General features: G+C 50.2%; 1 protein-coding gene across 2 annotated transcripts in view; it reads left to right on the forward strand.

Annotated features, from left to right (window-relative positions):
* Nucleotides 1–5,376: 5,376 nt before the first annotated feature.
* WNT7B (Wnt family member 7B) overlaps nucleotides 5,377–19,736 on the forward strand; it is a gene marked incomplete at both ends in the record, with an annotated part of 90,802 nt that continues 76,442 nt past the window's right edge. Inside the window, one exon of one of the 2 annotated variants that reach the window (XM_084205944.1) lies at nucleotides 5,377–5,447. In XM_084205944.1, coding sequence (XP_084062070.1) covers nucleotides 5,377–5,447 — 71 coding nt within the window. Of the gene's footprint in view, nucleotides 5,448–12,208; nucleotides 12,292–19,736 lie in introns of those variants that run through there. The other variant, XM_084205943.1, reaches the window with a different exon arrangement.

Raw genomic sequence — 19,736 nt, forward strand, 5'->3', positions numbered from 1 at the left:
GTACCCTTCTGCTGAATCAAAGCTCAAAGACCAGATGATTGAGAACACATCTCAGCATCAGAAACTCACCGAAGGGCATCCCAAGCCTGAAAAATACTCTGGCATCCAAGAGTGGGTTTGGTAGTCTTTTAGAAAGAAGGGACATCTTAGACATAGGAAGCAGGTGGGTAAATGCAGTAGTGTGATTTAAGAAAAGACTTCATGTACAAAAGCATGGTAACACAAGTATAAAATATTAAAGGCTGCTAGTATATGTATATAGTGCATATGCTTAATGTGTACATTTGTTAAGAGCATGCATAAATTGTGTGTAAGATCCTGATCAGATGCAAGATACCTATCTTTGTGCGCTTTTTTTTAATTTTTCTTCTTTTAGTTCTGTTCCAGCCCCATATGCTCTGAGTGCTTCCCCTAAGGAATGTTTTTGTGCAATTGTTTTGTTAGTGATAGATGGGGCCTTAATCTACAACTGCAACAGTGGAGCAACAGTGCCAGAGAGTGGCTGGCTGGGATAAATGCAGCTGGATTTGCCTTGTAGTTAAGCCTTTGGGACTTAAAATGAGCACACACAGAATCATAGGATATGCTGAGCTGGAAGGGAACCACAAGGATCATCGAAGTCCAGCTCCTGGTCCAATGGTTGATCTGAGCAGTACAGAAAGAAGAGAAAGGCATGTAAAGTGACCTGTCACAGAGTAATTCTCTCTGTTGTCTGCATTCCCTAGAAATTTCATGTGACTTACTCTGATTTTGAATACTAGTCGTGGAAAAATGCTAGGGAAGATGATGTGAGCTCTGACCAACTGTTCCTTTCCCCTTTGGTCCTGCTTGCTCATACTTTGATTTACAGAGCTGTACAGGATGCAAGCTGTTCCCAAACTGTGGAGATTGCTCCTCCTGCTTGGGCAGAGTTCCCTGTTCATGAAACCCTATAAGCCCCAGGTCATACCAACAGCACTGTGTCCCTTGTGGTACATCCTGGAATAAATGGGACCCGTGCCTGGGCCAGTGACTCTGCTTCCCATCATCTTCATTTTCTAAAGAGATGCACACCTAAGTTGCCCTTGAGTGCCTGCAGCCAGTAGCTACCTCCTGTTGACTAAGCTTTCACAGCCTGACAGGGGACTTCTGAAGTTCACTTGGATTCTCCTCCCTAGGTAAAGGAAAAAGCTCATCAGTTGGAGTGGGGGTAAATGCATTTGTGATGGATTGGGAAAGTTGAAGCTCAATAGGGCTTTGAAATATTTTACCACAGGAGCCACTTTATCAGAAGGCTGTGGGGAGGTGTGGGAGAGGTGTAGGGACCAGCAGCAGTGTGTGTAGGTGACCTTTCCTTTGGCAGGTTTTGGAGGTGTGAGTGTTGAGCTTTGTCAGCAGAAAGTCAGTGCAGGAGAAACTGAATTAGTGATTTTTTTATTGACTATATCCCCTTCTATGCCAGTTGTTTTGTATGAGTAATGAATAAGAATTGTGTACTAGAAGACCATTCAGCAAATTATTTCAACCCACATCTACCAATGCTTTTCTATTTAGGAATATTACCTTGCATCCAGAAAGTGTTCTAGCATTATTAAGGTGGTATTTGTTTAAAGTAAATAAACGGGCTTTATATATTTTGCACATAAAGTAATCAGGTGTATCTCTGACTACTAATGTGAGAATTAAGCATTTTAATATTCTACTGAGTTTTTTTTTCTTGAGTCACAGAATTATTAAGCTTTATTAAATCTTCTTAATCTCAGCCTAAGTTTTCAGGAATAGTCAAACTGATATTTGAAGGTAAGAAAATATATCATTTTCCCCCAGTTCAGGATCTTCAAATCAATTAGCTGAAGATAACAGTAGAGTAAGGGTCAAAAATACAGAAATTTTTTGCCCTCTAAACGATACTACAACCTAGTCTAGTTTCTGTTGTTGAAACTTCTTTAGTTTGCATGAAGAATACTCACTAGTTTGGAGCAGCGAGTGAGATGTGCTAGCCTGACAGTCAGATGGAGACAATGTGAGTTGTATTCCCATATCTATGGGGTTTGTGACAAAACAGGCACGAGGGGTCTGTAGAGGAGACCTGTGACAGCAAGTAGCTGTGATGCAGGGCCCCTCGCTCCTCCTGATCTCCCTGGCCAATGAATGCCCAGTTCCTGCTCATGGCCTCACACACGGGGGAGGCAGCCTGCCCCTCCACGCCGGTTCTGCACCCACGCCCGGGTTTGTGCTCGGGTGCGGAGACAAAAGGAGGTAGCGCACGGGCAGCTCCCAGGCGCGGCTCTCCTACAGCCAGCGCCCGCGGGGGGACCGGACTGTAGGTCTCGGCAGTGCCGGGGCTCCTGAGCGCATCCCAGCCCCACGGGACGGGGCCGCTCCGCGCCCTGCACTCTCCGAGCCCCGCAGCACCCCGGGCCCGCCGCACCGCCGCAGGGTGGCGCTGTGACCCCGCGGGACCGGCCGGAGCCGCCCGGCTCAGGGGCCGCGCCGCCTCCCCCGGGCCGGGGCAGCGCTCCGGACAGACCGCCAGGGCACATCCCCGGGGCAGCGCTCCGGACAGACCGCCAGGGTACATCCCCGGGGCAGCGCTTCGGACAGACCGCCAGGGTACATCCCCGGGGCAGCGCTTCGGACAGACCGCCAGGGTACATCCCCGGGGCAGCGCTCCGCACAGATCTCCGGGGCACATCCCCGGGCAGCGCTCCGCACAGACTGCCCGGGCACATCCCCGGGGCAGCCCTCGCACAGATCTCCGGGGCAGCGCTCCGCACAGACCGCCGGGGCACATCCCCGGGGCAGCGCTCCGCACAGATCTCCAGGGCGCATCCCCGGGGCGCATCCCCGCCCGCTGCCGCGGTTCGGGTCTGCCGCCGCCCTCGGCATCGCCCGGCCCTGCCGTCCGCCTCGTCCCGCCCCGCAGGGAAGATCTTTATGTACCCCGCTCCTCCCGCCACCGCATCCCCGCGACTCTCGTGAGGGACACATGACACTTCCTTTCCACTTCTTTTCCAAAAAAGTTTCAAAAACCGGAAAAAGATTCACAGGTGGCGGGTGGTGGTGGGGCTGTATCGTGAATGACTTTTTGGTGTTGGTCGAAGAGTTTGGGAGGCAGCTGTGAGTAAAGTTGAGAGGCTGTTGGAGACATGGCTCTGCAAAAGTGAAACATAGAATCAAAGAATATTCTGACTTGGAAGGGCCCCACAAGGATCCTCCAAGTCCAACCCACTAACCTGCACAGGACAGTCCCAAGAATCGCACCATGTGCCTGGGATTCCTGTGATTCTGTGAAACACGGCCTCATCTTACAACAAATGGCTTAAAAAATAATGGGGATGAAGAACAAAATAATCCTTACGTTGGGTCCGGAAAAAAAAAAAAAAAAAGAAAAAGAATAATAAATGACATTTAAATACAAGGAAATGAGTGTGAAGGGAAGACTCGGCATTTTTTAAGGACAAATTGTCTGTAGTTGAGTATTGATGACAGTGTAGCTGAGTGGACTGGAGGAACTGGAGGAGAGCTGGCTGCCTCGGAGAGCCGGAGCGCTGATTATTAAAGAATGAAACTGAGGAATGCAGGGGAAAAGAGCCAAACCGATCTGCAGCAGAGGAATCGGAGCTGGCGGTGGAGTGGGAAGTCTCGGCCGCCTTCGTCGCTACTGGGGGACTTGCTCTGAGCCCCCCTTCCCCAGCACGGCCCTTCTCTGTCCCGCTTTGCTTCCCCTTCCTCTCACAGGGACTGGCTTGGGGTCCCTGCATGATGCCTGGAGAGGACCCTGTTCCTGTGGGTCGAATGGGTGATGACAAGGTGCGGGCAGCCTTTACTGTGGGAGTCTGAACATGACCTGCGATTTCACACTGCGCCTCTTCAACCACGGCAGCCTGGCTGGCCTTTAAAAAATCCTTTGTTTTCTCCGTCAGGATAGATACTTTACGATGAAGTTCTATGTTCAGCCTCTTTTGCTTGCTTGTCACTGCCTGCTTTCCTTTCAGGCTTTCCTGGTGTGTGTTTAGCCGATTCTCTTTGAGAGATGCCTAGAGCCATCTGTGCTGACTGTTGCTACACGTATATGAATGTATGTGTAGGAGAGGGCAGAGGTGCACGAGTTTTTCCGTATCTGTGTAACTCCCTGCAGCCCACAGACTTGTATCGGAGTGCTATTTAAGCGTGCATATGCATGCAGATCTGTGCCTCCGGACAGGCACACATTGTGTAGTAGACTGGAACAGATAATTCCACAGAATGCAGGAATAAACGGAGCAGCTCAGAAATCAGTGAAGAAGAAAAATAGAAAAAATAGAAAAGAAATGAAAGGGAAAACCCCCCAAAAATCAAAAGAAAAGGAAGCCTTGCTTCATTGTTAGTGTCTGAATACAAAGTGAGGTTTTGTCCCACCGATTAATCTCTCTAGGAGCAGCAAACTGACTATCCTAAGCTAGTGCTACAAGCTAAGTGTATCTGTTTCTCAAAGGAGGAAGCATATTCTCTTACTGCGGAAAATGATACCAAATTTGGTGGCAGACATTGGTGTCCGGCAGGGTCAAATGGCCGAAGAAGTAGTCTGGACACATGTTGCTTTTTAGGATACAGCTGCCAGCAAGTGGGGATTAACGCCTGCATCTGTTTGTTTAGAAAGAGAAAAAAAAAAGAAAAAAAAAGAAAAAAAAAGAAAGAAGAAAAAAATAGAAAAGTTTTAACAGTTTCTTTTGTGAAGTCCGTGCATTGCCAATCCAGCCGCGTTACCATACTAAAGGAAATGAAAAAATGCTTCGGTTTGAGAGGACGAGTCCTTTATTTCCCTTATTGGATACGTTTCATGTGTTTTCCCCAACACTCCGGCTTAAGGACATGCCTTTTGAAACACAAACACACGCGCAGCTCGCACACGCACACACAGATAAGATATGTATTAGATCCTGACACATGCGGGGTGGAGGGAAGAGCGGGAGAGAGAGAGAGAGAGAGAGAGAGAGAGAGAGAGAGAGAAAGAGAAAGAGAGATCCTCCTACCTGGAGCCATAGATTGCAAGATACGTAGTGTTACCTGAGGAAGTCAGAACAAGTAAAAACAGATTGAACTTCAGGGCTCTATGAGGCAGTTGATCAACATCAGTGCTTGCTCATTCTCTCCCTCAGACTGTCTGTCTTGGGGTTTTGTTTTACTGTTTTGAGCAGCCCTTTCCGTTTTTCCTTCCTCTTTAGCTTTAATATCGGAGCCGGTTTCGGTCACCATGGCTCTGGGAAGAGCTGCCTATCTGCGCGGAGTTGACTTTTTACAGCTCGGCCGGCTTTGCTCCTGGGTAGCTTCAGCAATGCTCTTGACTGGGATTTAATCGACAAGATCAGTTCGGCTTTTTGTGCAATTTTTATGGCTCAGTCCATTTTCTAGATCATGCACAGAAACTTTCGGAAGTGGATTTTCTACGTGTTTCTATGCTTTGGAGTCATCTATGTCAAATTAGGGTAAGTCCTTCTGCACGACAAATCTCCTTGGCTTTTGGGTCACGTTAGTGCGGAGTTGGGAGCAAAATACTGCAGAGGAAGAAAAAAAAAAAAAAAAGAAAGAAAAGATGTGATTATTTCTCTCTCCGCCTTCGGGTGTCCAAGCGCCGGCAGCCCCCCGAAGCACGGCCGTCTCCCCCGGTCCCGGGCCATGCCCGGCGGCGGGGCGCTCCGCCCGCCCCGAGCCTGCAGGGAGCCGGTCGCGGGTGATGACGGATCCTTTTATTTTGTACTGCTTAAGCGAACTTAAATATTATCTCTGGCTTACAGCACCCTCAGAGGGGAAAAAAAAAAGGAAGAAAAAGAAAAGGCAGCCTGACAGAGTTAACTCAGGCGCTGCTGCTGGGACAATAGAGCAGAGCTGAGGTATTAGGCGAAAGGGGCGGGAGGAGGGGAATCCCTGCTCTGAACCTGCGCTCAGGGATTTGGTTTATGCAGGCCTAGACACAATTTGCGTTTCTATCCATCACACGGACGTGTTGAAATTAACTTGACAACTGGTCCGGCTACCTCTGCTCTGGTGCTCCCGGGAAGCCAGGCGGGCTCAGGCGAAGGGACCGGCCCGGGGCCCTGCAGGGTGCGGCGGGGGCTCCCGGGGAGCCCGCTGTTTGCTCCTCGGTGTTTGATCACCGCAATCGAGTGCACGCGGTTATTTTGGTTGCCAAGTTTCGCCCTCTTTCCCTCTGACTCTCCCCCCAGTGCCTGTATGCCCTTATTAATATTGCTCGTCGCAGTAGGCTGACTTGAGTTGAATTTCCACATTCCTGAGCCCCAGCCGAGTTCTTACCTGTCGAACTACAAACTCTTTAAAGATCCTGTCTTTGCGGGATTTTTTATGCTTTTTTTTTTCTTTTTAATGATCAAGAATACATAAGGTGAGTTGCAATCCAAAAACTCTCACTTCCCACCTTGAAATCAATACGTGGAAGAGGACAGGAAAGGCAAAGGGCAGCTCCCAAAGGCAGGAGAACGAGCAAGCTCCCCAGAGCGACGGGCAGGCTGGAGCCCGGCCGGGGCCGCAGAGCGGGAGGGCGGCGGGCAGCGAGGAGCGGCCCGGCCCTGCCCGCCGGGAGCCGCCGCCGCGGGCGCTGCTCCGCGCACGATGCGCGGCGGGAGCAGCCACGTCCCCGCTGTCAGCAGCCCAGGCAGCGCTGGGAGGAGGGGGCGACGAGAGGGAGGGAATCTGCAAGAGGGAGCTCGCCAGAGCCGAGGATTAAGGTTAAACAGCGGGGGGAAGGAATTAAACTGGGCTCCTCGGGGATGAGGAAGGGAGCGGCAGGCTCTGTATAGCCCACCAGGAGCTCCCTCAGCTGCGGGCAGCAAGGGCAGAGCTGTCCCATTTTCAGGCTGTCGGCCAGACCCTGAAGAGAAGCCGGCTGCTTCCCGGAGGGTTCCCAGCGAGTTGCTCGGCGGGCACCAGCCGGATCGCATCCCTTTGTGTTTGCTCATTTAGGTATTTTTGGCACGGCTCTCGGCCCGCCCCTGCGGCCGCAGGTGCCGCCGCGGTGGCCGGCGGAGCAGGGCGCTGCCCCGCAGGCGACCCGCGGAGGATGCGCGGGTGCGGAAGGGGCACGGCCTGCGCGCTGCCCCCTGCCCCGTGCCGGTGGGGAACCCTCTTCCGCCCCTGTCCCAGCTGAGCCACATGCCCGGGGGTAGCTCCAAATCCTGCCTGCTGCAGACAGGTCCTTTCAGTGCTCTGACCTTTGCGGGGCCGAGAACCTGCGCCGCCCTTTGTCGTAGCCGGTGTCGGCAGCGATGGGCTCTGTCCCCCCTCTAGGCTCGGATTGCCGGGAGTTTAGATGCGTAGTGAATTTGTTGAGGCTGTGTATCCATAAATGAAGTGATGACAGGGTACCCAATCTACTTCAATAGTATGAGGACTCTGTAGAGCACACCCCTCACAGAGAGGCAGGCGAGCTCAAGGAAAACGCTTTGCAAAATGAGGGCAATGGTACAGCTACTGCTTTCGCTGCGGCCAAAGGGAACAGAGGATTGGGCACATGTTACATTCTGAAAGGCAGATCTCTCTTCGAAATTAGTTTTGGCTGTTTTAGAACGGGATTCAGAGCAAAAATCACAAGAATGCTGTCAGACTGTGCCTGGAAGTGAAACTGAGTGGACATCAGGAGCAGCAAAAGCCTTTGTGGAAACCCTATCAGATCCATCACCATGCCTGTAAGGCGATGAGGATACTTCACTTTCTCTGAACAATATGAGAGAAATTTGCTCTGAGATCCAGGGCTACTTCTAGGCTAGGCATGTGGGATGCAATTATTTCCTCTTTCATCAGCCACTGGAACTACCATTTTGTTGAAACCATATCCTTTGGGTGTAATGATGCCTTTTCTGGTGAGCTTTTGCTTTGAAAAGGGGGAGGTGAAGGTGAATAAAATGCCTTCCAGGGCATTCATTCGGTTGATTTTCAGCGGGAAGGAGACAGCCGTCGTGTCAACCCCGGCAAGGAGGGGAGTATTGGCAGGGTTTGTTTTTTTTTGTTTTTTTTTTTTGCTGCTGAGCGCGTCTCCACGTCTTAATAAAACGTGCTAAAAGCTCCATTTTCGGTGGCAAACATGACGCCGAAGGGAGAGAAAGTAGCGCAATACATAAGCTGTTGGACGGGCCGGGGTGTTGCATGGGGTGACATGGCAGGCTCCCATCAAGAAGCCACTATCTCCTCCAGTTAAGAGAAGAGAGCAGGTGCCACTCAAGTATCCTTCCTCTAGGGGATCTTCCGTCTTTCCCGTTTCTATTTCCGGTCCCCCATATTGCTGGAGAAACAGGGGTGAGGTGAAACATCCCTTAATATTTCTGTCGATGACGTTTCCAGGCACCGAAGCATTAAGCATCTGCAGCCTTGCTGACTTCATGTAACCCGCTGCGATAGCAGGTCGCATCAAATATTGACCTCAGGCAGGATTGAAACAGAAATACTTCCTGACAAGATCACAGAGCATTCGGATACCGTTTAATTCGGATACCGTTTTAATTATTAAATACGTCAGAAATTAAAAATTACAGCAGAAATTAAAAATTTGCAGTACTACAGATGCAGATGACAGTGGAAGCTCTGGGTATGAGTGATGAAAGATGAAAGATGAAGTCGTGGACAATACCCAGATCAGAGATCTGGGGGCAAATCCCACCCTTTTCCTCTTTATTCTGGAGGAAAAGAATGGTAGCAGCTGGGCAGCTCCAAAGGGAGCGGGGAAGACCCCCCTTTTCCCGCGGAGAGAGGGTCCCTATGACGTTAGAGGGATGCTGGCGGCGGGAGCTGGCGCTGCCCAAGGGAACAACGAAATGTGTCGGCACCCCTTTGAGGGGCGGCAGGGGCGCTTCTTTCGTGCCCATCCGAGCTGAGGGCGCACAGGGCTACGGACATCGGGGACCCCGGCCCGTTCTGGGAAGGCCGGAGCACTCCGCTTGCCGGGACTCCCAGGGATGCTGCGGCAGGGAACGTGAGAGCCGGTCCCGCTCGCCTCCCCCACGGCGAAGTTCGCCTTGGCTTTGCGACGTTTGTGGTAAAGGCCAACGAAATCCTGCTGCCCTCGCCATCCCCGGGGCTGTCCGGCCGCGGGGAGCCCGCCCGGGCCGGCCGTGTCCCCCCGGCCCTCGGCAGGCATTGGCCGGAGCTCAGCCTCGACGGCGGCAGCACGTGGAGCGCCGGGAGCCGCGGCGAGGCCCCGGGAGGAGAGCCGCGCCATTCCCGCCCGGAGCGCCCCTGCCTGGCGCCGTCCCGCCGGCGCGACCGGCGCTCCCCGGCCCCTCCACGGGCACCTGCCGTTGTCTCACCCATCGGCCAGACACCGCTCATTCTGAGACTCATTGTTGCCTTCTTTCCCCGGCACTGGACTTGCAGCTCGATGAGGTACAGCAAACGCCCGGTTCCGCCCAGAAAGGACACGGTGTGCTGCCCGCCTGGCGCATCTTCCCGGCTTCCGACGTGCCCTTCTGCCGGACTCTCCCTAGGCTTGGGGTAAAAAAGGATTCGCAGCTGGGAATAGATCGATAATAGGGGAGGAATAAAAAGCAAATAGTTTATTAGTGCCTGCCCGACTATAGTGTCGGCAACTATTTCGGTGTAATTCTGCCCCATTTTGTCCAAAGCATAGCTGTTTGTGGGAAAAGGAGCGACCGATGCTCAAGTGCCCATATAAGACGTTACCGACAATACCTCCTTTCCAGTGTGACGTTTTATTGAAGGGAATGTTTCCGTCTTCAGTCAACAAAATGACTGTGGTTCTCGCTGCCCCGGCTGATATATGTATAAAAACCATTTGGATGGAATTTGCAAGGTTATTCTCATCATCATCGTCATAATCTTCATCCTCCTCATCCTCATTATTATTCATCATCAATAATTTTTCGCCATAATAACCGGCCCGTGGTTTTAGAATAAAAATTAACTCCCCGAAAAGAAACTGCACAGTTTGATTTCTTTATACGACTTTTCTTCCCCTACACAACACATCTGTGGATAAAGTCAGTTTCGACCTGAAAATTATGGAAATTGGCAAACCGTCTTCGTTTCAGGTGGAGAGGGTCAAACTTTGCCAGCACAAGTTCGAAGTTTTCCAGTGCCAACTTTTATTTGCATTTTTACAGTTCGCTGTCCCCCTCCTTCCCCTCCCAGGCGCATCTTTAAAAGAAGACGCACATTTAAAACATCTATTCGAAGTGGAACAAATGCTAGAAATAAAACCTTCAAAGTGGCTTCTCGTGGTTCAGGCTCAGCAGAGTTGCCCCAGCCACGTCTAGCAGCGAAAAGGGCACTGAGGAGATATACATTTCTAACTCTTTCGCTATATATAGACTTGCATGCACACTTACAGAAGTATAAATACGTTCATTTTAGAATCTTATATAATTATAAATAAGACTGTTCTGGGATGTAAATAATCGTTGAAAGGCTTAAGCTTCCGTCTCTTGTTAATCGAGATCAGCGTTCCTCGAAAGGACATTGACTGTCCCAACGTCTGTGCTGAACTTGCAGACGAAAGTGGTTAAAGCAACCAAACCCCGAGAAGATTTTTATCGCATATTGAGCGGCATACAACGTTTTTGCACCAGTTCTGCAATTCCCAGTCCATCTGAGGGCATATTTCGTTGTGTCGCTGAGACAGCTGCATCCATGTTCTGGGACTGGTTAACTGCAGGAGGTGTTATCAGGGCGTTCGGTAGAGCTCTTAGCCAAGACGTCTTCTTCGGTCAATAGCCAATTAACCTGAGACGAACATTTACAGACCGAGGACACTTCGGAGACTGGTTCGTGTTCGTTTCAGCTGTTTTTCAGTTTAAGCGTCTTCGGTGGCCGTTTATTTTTCGGGGTTCGTTTTCAACCCCCAGCCCCGGTATCCGCAGCGCACGTATTTCACCATCGTTCTCAGCACTTCCGAAATAAAGGACAGACGCCCAGCAATGCAGAGGAAGAGCGATGGTCTCCTGCACGCCTGGGGCTGCTCAGGGCGAAGGGCTCAGGCCCGCCGGAGCGGGAAGGGTCGAGCATCTCTTTGCGGGGCGCGACGGTGCCAAGGGGCTGGAGTCGCTCGGCTCAGAGGGAAGGCGAGGGAGAGGCAACAAACCTGCCGGGAAACGCCTCTTCGGACTTGCATCTTCTCGGAAACGAGAGAAGCAGAGGGAAGAGCGGAGACGAAAGCTCTTCCTGCGGGGGTGGTGAGAGGTGTGGGGAGCCGGGAGCCGCCGGCAGCCGCCCCCCGCTCGCTCCCTACAGCGGCTGTTCCGCGCTAGTCCTTTCCCGAAACCCAATCTCGCCAGGAAGCTACGTGTGTGCATGTCTTTATTTCTCACTCAGTAAGGCTATGACTACATATATGTTCCTTTTTTCTTGACGTTGCTCCTGAAATCGAAGCCTAATTTTTAATATCGGAGGGACAACAACAGCCAAACCCCCGCCGAGGCTGGAGGGAAGGTGGAACCCTTCGGTGGAACCGGGACAGCTCGCCACAATAAAGAAATTAGCCGAGAGTGGGGTTGGAAGCTGCCAGCTCGTTCAGCCTCTCCCAGGGCGAGCTAAGGGTGCCGCGGCAGAAGCAGGGAGCTCTCAGCCCGCTGAGCGCTGATGGGGGGGCGGGGGAGTTAAAAATGCCCCACGGAGCGCGAAATGAGCCCTTGCCGGGCGAGACGTACGGAGAGAGCTCAGCCAGGGAGCACGGATTCATTGCAGCCCGGGCTAGATCAGTGTCTTTCCATTGTCATCCTCCCCCTAGGAAAAAAAAAAAAAAAAAGAAAAAAAAAAAAGGGAGAGGGAGAGAAAAAAGTAGGCGGATTGCAGTGACTGACTGCCCAATGGCAGCCCCGGGCCTCAGGAGAGTTACAGAGAGAGAGAGAGAGAGAGAGAGAGAGGCACTTTCTGCCATCCAAATCCCTTAAACCATCCTCATTCCGACACGAGAACCCACTGTAACAACTTCCAACCACTGAGACATGACAGGCAGGAGCCCAGAGGCAGCAGCAGCAGCGAGAGCAGCAACAGCAGCAGCACACACTCTGCACAGGGAGCAGCATTAGCACCAGGGGAATACTACACACAACAATACAAACAAAAAAACAAACAAACAGACAAAGCCCCCCCAAGCCCAAGGGACTGGATTCCAACTCAGATTCAAGCCACAGCTGACACCAAAAAGGGTGGGGAATTACGACCAGGGGGGGCCAGAAAGGAATAACCAAGGAAGCGAACTCAAGAGTGTAAACGGGATTCAGCCATGATCCTTTTTTCATCTCGCAGTGTGTTACTCTCAGTATATTACCCTCAGATTTTCCTCATCCTTACCAGTGGGAGTTACCTGTAAGTGATCCAGATTTTTTTTTTTTTTCCAAATACTGTTTGCAATGCCCCCGCTAGCAGCTACCTAGGGGCAATGCGCAGAGCGAGCAGAGGGAGCCGGGAGAAGCCAGCACGGGCGGCAGCTCCGTGCGGTGCGTGGTGGTGAGGATGGTGGTGGTGGTGGCGGCGGAGGAGGAGGAGATGCTATGCTGGTGGCGGTGCTGGCGCTGCTGGTCGGACCCCGCCGGGGGAAGGGACGCACCGCCAGGTAACTCCCGGGGCTGCCCCGCCGGCGAGGCCGGGGCCCGGCGTGCCCGCAGCGGGGGCGGCGCACCTGGGAGGGCGGCGGGGCAACGGGACGCGGAGCGGCCGGCGTCTCCCCTGGGGACTCCGACCCCGACTCCTCCTCCTGCCAAACCGGAGATGGGCATCGCTTCGCGCCCGTCGGGGGAAGGCTGTTTGTGTACGGAGGTCCCGGGGAGCGCGGGGCTGCCGCAGCCGGCGGCGAGCGCCCAGCCCGGGCCGCCCGCGGAGAGTCCCCGCCGCCGAGGCGCTCGCCGGCCGGCTGCTTTCGCTCCGGAGGGATCTCCAGTCCCGCAGTTAGAGCTGGCTCCAGGACTTTTTCCTTGTGAGGAAGGGGGTGGAGGTAGGGGTGGGGGAAATGAGAGTCGGTGGGTGGGACTGCGAGGAATTTCGGTCTCTTTTTTTAATATCTATATCTGTATCTATCGTTGCGGTGGATAAGAAGCGGCTGGGTTAGTCCGTGAGGGCTGCGGAGAGAGTGTCCGCCGTCGTTCTCCTGCAGGTCCCCCGGCAGGTCTCTGTGCCCGCCGGCCGCCGCGTTAGGGTGGCGGGGGTGGTGGGCCGGGGTCCCCGCGCCGGCCGTGGGGGAGCCGGGCCCGTCCGGGACCGCAGCCGGGCTCCGGAGAGGCTGTCGGGGACCTGCCAAGGGCTTCTGTTCTCCTGCGCTCCGGAGGAGAGCTGACCGCGCCGCGGGGCAGCCGTGCGGAGAGGAGGGCGCTGCGGCGGCAGGTACCCAGCCGAGGGAGCCGCTTTAAAATCGGGGAGCCTGCTCCCTCCCTTGAGCATCCCCCCAGCCCCGGGGCAAGAGTCTCCGTGCCGGAACGCGGGGGGAGCTCTGGGGCGGTTCGGAGCCTGCCCAGTCTGCCGGGGCTGCGGCAGAGGGGTTCACCCCTGTCGGTGATGGGGAACCCCGTCTCGGCATCCCCGGCCCCGCATTTATCTCGGCTGCCGAGGCCGGACGGATTTCCCTACTCTCCTACCCCGAAGGTGACCTCAGTTTTTTTGTGCCCCGACAGATGCGAATTTGAGGTCCTATCTCTGAACTGTACGTGGGTTTATATATGTTTGGGGTTTATTTCCTCTGTATGCGCGCACAGGAGCACAGGCGTACGAACAAGCACGTGTGCGTGTGTTCCTCCGTGTGTGTGTCCGTCTGTTTTCTGTGGGCTATGGAAAAAACATAGCCCACTGCTATGGGAGAAAAGTAGGAATAAACACGCCCATAAAGAGAAACTAAAAGCCTATTTCTACGTTCTTAATTCTTAATGAAATGCACATGTCTTGGCCACCGATTTTTAAAAGTGCTTAGATTTATGGAAGCACGTTAGATTAATTCAACCAGAGCTGCCTGTTTCTGTTCACAGGAGGGAAATGTCTGCTGCGTAGGTGACCAATAGCTTGTAAAAAAGCTTGCCGTGCTATCTTTGGTTGGTTGGGGGTTTTTTTGTGGTTATTATTTTTTTTATACAGGAGGAAGGAGTCGTAATAAATAAATAAATACACCCTTTTAATATAAGCATAGCCATAGTTTTCTCAAAACCGTAGGAAATTACTATCCTACAAAGTTTTCCTTCTATAAATAGTTCAAATCTTAAAACAAAAGTTTGCAACCGCACACCAGATGCTGGGATGCTGGCGGTTTCCCTTGCTGTGTGACATAATTATAAGGTCCGAAAGCAAAAGCTATAGAAGTATAATAATAATACTAAGGCGACTGCTGAGGGGAAATACAAGGGAAGCAATGCCTGCTTTATTTAAAGCCAACTGCTTGTGGATCTTTTGAGCACTGCCCCGCGACAATGAGAAGTTGTGGTGGATAAATAATGCTCTCTCGCCTTTCCCTGGGCCGTCCCCAGTTCATCCCCTCCGCGGCAGGTCACTCGGAGCTGGACCCGCGGAGCTGGAGCCGAGGTGGCTATTGCAGCCCAGCAGAGCAGAAGCGAAAGGGATCAGGAGGTGAAACCCAACAAAGCGGAGCCCCAAAGCGACGCCCACCTCCCTCCATCCATCACTCCGGAGGGACGGAGCCGGCTGCTTTCCCGGGGAGAAAGCAGCGCACACGGGGCCGCTGGGGACAGGGTGCCCGGGACCCGACCCCCCCCCCGCTTCTCCTCCGTGCCACCCCCGGCACCAGCCCCCGGCCACACTTGCTCCTTTTCCAGTGTGTCCCCCCCATCCCTCCCAGAGAGCGGGGGCAGCGGCGGGAGAGCTGCGGGGCTTCGCCTCGCTCTCCGTAGGAAGTGAAAAGGAAGAGTTATTTCAGTGCTTAATGGAGAGTAGCCTACTGAACTTGTGGTGTTTGTCTGGTGGGTAAATATGCTTCTCTGGCTTACTAATGGTAGCTTTTGAAGATTAAAGCATAGTAGAGTCTGTTGGAGCACTATCTGCCGGTGTCTGTTTCTGCTACCCTCGCTCTCCGGAGGGGAGGATGCTTCCCAAGCTGCTATTTAGCGAGCTCTCAGGGACTGTCAATGGTTATGTTAATTTTCCCCGAGATCTCTATCATCTTTTAGCTATGGGAACGACTCCTTGGCTTCTGCATTGCAGCTCCTTCAGGGACAGAGGGGGTGAATTTCAGCGAGCAAACAAATGGAGTGCGGGGTGTCTGTGCTCAGTCTCTCTTGGTGCAGGGAATGCAGGCCGGAGGAGATGGGATGGTGCCCTGTTATTCTGTGAGAAAACCTGTCAAGCAAAAATCCCATCGGATTTTTTTGAATGGAAAAGGCAATGGTGAATTGAAATGGGCACCACACCTCAGTGGTTTTTGTGCAATAGCTGTGAAGAAAGTTAAATTATGGTCAACTACATCCAAAATTGATTTAAAACCCGACTCCCTTATAAAATTGATTTCTGTATTGCAAGTGTGCTATCTGATAAAGTCATCTTCAGATGACTTCATCAGTCATCTGAAGATGTGCTTGCCTGGTAACCTTTGGCCTGCTGAGGCACTGTGAACATTTTTACAACCAGAAGAAATTAGTGTCTGCCTCTCTGAAAAAGAAAACTGACTGTGGCTCCAACAGCTGATGCATTTTAATGTTGGACATATTTTGATAATCCACTTAAATATTTAAAGTATAAAGCTGCCATTAAATAATATCAGTGTAATTAGCATAAATGTCTAAACACCAGGATTATGCAGAACACTGGCACTGTTTCTTGCAGTGCATGTGAGAGTGTGCATGTGTCTGTACACAGGCACATATTCTGCTGCTTCTAAAGAAGATGGTGCTTAGTTTTCCATTGGTGCACCCCTTTCACTGTTCATCTTATTTAGTGCAGGATGCATCCACCAGCAACATGAGAGTTGGTTCTGAAGAAGCTTATTTGGGGATTATCTGCTGGCACATAGATAGAGTTAATTCAGTTATTTGCTATGAAGTGATTTGGAATAACTCTTAAGGGAGTGTGTGCGCATGTAGTAATAGCAGCACAAATGTTCAAAGCAGATACATTTTCTAACACCATAACACAGCAAGTAATTTATATTGGTGAGTAGATATCACTGCTTGGTTAGGAAATGTAGAGGAAGAAAAATCCTCTGCATGTTTTGCATTTGTTCTGCTGGTGCTTCCACATCCTTACAATTCTGTATCCCTAACAACAGGGCTTCTCAACACTTGTGGGAAGCAGCTTAGAAGGAATGCAGATTGTTCATATGCCTACAGGAAAGTGGTCATGTCTAATCCTTAAAGATTAGGACTGCTGAAGAGCCTCTGGACTTTGCTTCTTAGTCCATCAGTGCTGGAGGGAGCTGCACAGGCAGAGAACAACCTGGCTGCTCTATGAGGCAGAGCCTTCAAGGGAACAGTGGGCACAGCTTCACCAGCAATGCCAACCAGCCTGACTGATGCTCCCACTCTTTCCATCCTGGTTGGATCAGGGCAGGATCCACCTCTGTGATTAAGCTGGCTGTTATGGGGATGGAATTGCCTCCGGCTCAGTCACTGAGCTGCAGTGAAAATCCATCATTTCCCTGCTTTTGCACCTTGCTCGTTTTGTAACTGGGACTTTAGGGGAAGCTTGCTCTCTCAGTTATGCAGTGTGCAATGCCCAGGAGAGCTGTGCTGTTACAGTCTCCTTTTATGTGATACTGTCATAATGATTGTCTATAAGAGGATTTGCAATAGGACTTCCTTCCACTTTGCCATCCCTCAAAGATGTGTTTGCTTATAGACAGAACAGGTCAATCTTCAAAGAGTATCAAATATTTTCAGGCTCATCTAAAGCTAATGCTTTTGCTCAGCTGAAAAGAGAAAGATAAAGGATATTTTTATGCTGGACTGCCATAAGCTTGGTTTACGTGCCTGACACAGGAAATTTCCATGTATTGAAGCAGCTACACAAAGATGGGAGAATGATTGTGACATGATTTTGTGGTAGCTCTAGGAGGTAAAGTCCAGCATTTTGCTGTGAGACCCAGAATAAAATTCCCTGTCTAAAATCAAAGAGCTCTGGTAAATCTGGGGTTGTCCACCCTTCTCCCACCAAGGTCTAGATCAAGCACTGAAGTCCTGAATATCCTTGAATCCAAATGCATTTGGATGAAGGAAACTCTCTCAATCCTTTGCAACAATCAGGTTCCAGGAATTGGATGTTGAGTACACCTTGAAATTGCAAAAAAAACCCAAAACAAACTTTAGAAATTATAAGGAAAGGTGGCAGCATCCAGAATGTGTAGGATGACAGCATGGAATTACCATATATGTTGTATTACTAACATAAAATAAAAAAGTGGATAAAAAGCAATATGAAATATTCAGATGAACATGTAATGATGAATACAGATGTGTTTGCATATTAAGCACCCAACAAGGCTAATCTCTCAGAAGAGAGTCTTTCAAAGAAGGTGTCAGAGAGCTAAAGAAAATGACCAGCAATTTTACAGTTAGACTGACAAAAACCTTTTTTTGCAATGGGAAAAGCACCATGTGTACCTGGCAATGTGGCATGAGGGTAGAATGGTGGCATACACTTTGTCAGTGCATGGGACTGTGTAATTTGGACTGAAATGCAGTGAGAGAGCCTCCTGACCCCAAAATATAGTTTAACCCTCTAGTCCTCCCCAGTTACCCCAAGCAACAAAAACCTAGGACCAGCTGCAGACCAAAGGAGTTCTACAGATATGCTGACATTATGAATTACAGAATTGGTTAATATTGCAAGCCCAGTTTCTTCAGCCCACAACTTTGGCATGTTGTTCTACCCTCAGTGGACTCTCACCAGTGCCTTTCATGGCTGCTGGCAAAGCATGTCTACCTGTTAATTACCTGACAGATTAATTTTTGCAATACAGGTTCACCTGTCTGTTTGGTTCTTCTCATTATTTTTGTTCTTTCCCCCTTGACACTCCACTGCCCTTCTGTAGAGCATCTCTCCAACCTCCCAGGTAATGTAACTTGCATAGTGGTACAGTAAAACTCTACATGGAAGGGTTCTATGAGAACTAGACAGACCTCTCTCTGTGAGAACCATGACAGAAAAGCAAAACCTCCACGACTTTTTTGTTCTGGAATTGTGCCATGTACATGTGAACACCCCATCAATGAGCTGAAGAAACTTGTCACCAAAAGCTTCGGGTTTACAAGCCCAGAATTATGTAGGAGGATGAGAAAGCCCAGGAGTGTAGGCACAGGAGTACTCTGGAAGAAAAGCCAAGGAAGGCATGTTTCTGGAGAATGTCTTTCAGTCTTTTAAGGGTTGTTAGAACCCTCTCCTCTTTCGCTGTCCCTTCAATCCTCCCCCAAATGTAGAGGTATTTTCTCTCCATTGAGGATAGCTGCATAGGACTTGCTGTTAACTTCTTGCTAAGACAATTCCTATTTATTTGCATTTGCTACAACACATGCCTAAGGAACATTGCAAATTCAGCATTAGTAGAAATTCTAGATACAGAGGCTTAAATATTTGACCAGTATGTTTTTCTGTCCGTATGCATTTCTCTGACTTCTTCCTTCCATTACTGCCAAAATGTTTTTAGGACAAACCTTTAAATAACATTCTGAGTTTTTTTTTTTTTCCCTATGTTTTCCTCTTGGGCTTTCTTTCTAACAGTCAGTTTTCTGGATGGAGCTGAAAGTTTGCTGCCTTATTCAGTTCTAATAGGGTATGGGCAGTTTTACTGAAGTTAAGATAGTTACGGCCATATAGTTGCTCTCATCATAAATCGTCTTTCTTCCACTAGGACCTGATAACAAGATGGTTATCATCTACTAATTATTTTTCTGCAAATCATACCTTCTCTAGAAAAATCTCAAGACAGAGTAAATCAGAGAGTTATTGTATCTTTCTTTTCTGGAAATAATTTTAATGGCACATACAGTTTGTACCTGTATCACTGTTACAGTTTTGAACATTTATTTTTGTCTCAGCCTATACTTTTGGGTCAGATTTCCCTTGAAAAAGGATAAACTTCATGTTTATGCAAAAATCTCACTTAATCATCATGGTGACAGTCTTTGTTCCCGCTCATTGTCCAAGGTCAGATTTGACCCTGAGTTCTTAATAAGGAGAAAAAAGACATCCAGTGGCAGAGCAAGTGTGCAAGTGAGGGAAGAAGTGAGGGCTAGAAGTTTGATAGGTGGCAGAAGAATTTCCCCTGTGTGGTGGCACCAAGTCTGCTGGTTTGTTTTGGGACGTGCAGGGAGCCACACTTACAGGCAGTGACACCATTTTCAAAGCTGATGGAACTCTATGGACTTTACTGGCAGATTTGTGGTGCAAAAAGTAATGCTGGTGAGTTGGGTCTCCACCAGCATGTACTTGGAATGCACAACAAAGACATTCAAAATAATTTCCTTTTGCATGGCCATCGCTGTGTAGAATTTTGGGAAGATCTCACCTTTTGTCTTTTAAGCTTTATGGGCCTAAGGCTTCTCTCCCCTGAGGCCATATCCACAGCTCAGCAAGCTAATAAAGCAGGAGTAACTCTGCTGCAGTCAAAGGAATGACTCCAGTGCAATCAAAAAGAGCACCAAACAGAAAGTCAGCACCAGCCTTGTCCTTACAGTATCAATTTGAATACAGCCTTGACATGGGCTGCTACTTTATGTAATTTATAGGGAATCTGGCCAAAGTTTGCAAGAACATACAGCGAAGACAATATTAGTAGGAGGCCATGCCAGACAAACCCCAAAATCAGTTCCATGGGCTACTGAAAGAAT

This window comes from Fringilla coelebs, assembly GCF_963513975.1.
Source record: "Fringilla coelebs genome assembly, chromosome: 5".
NCBI lineage: Eukaryota > Metazoa > Chordata > Aves > Passeriformes > Fringillidae > Fringilla > Fringilla coelebs.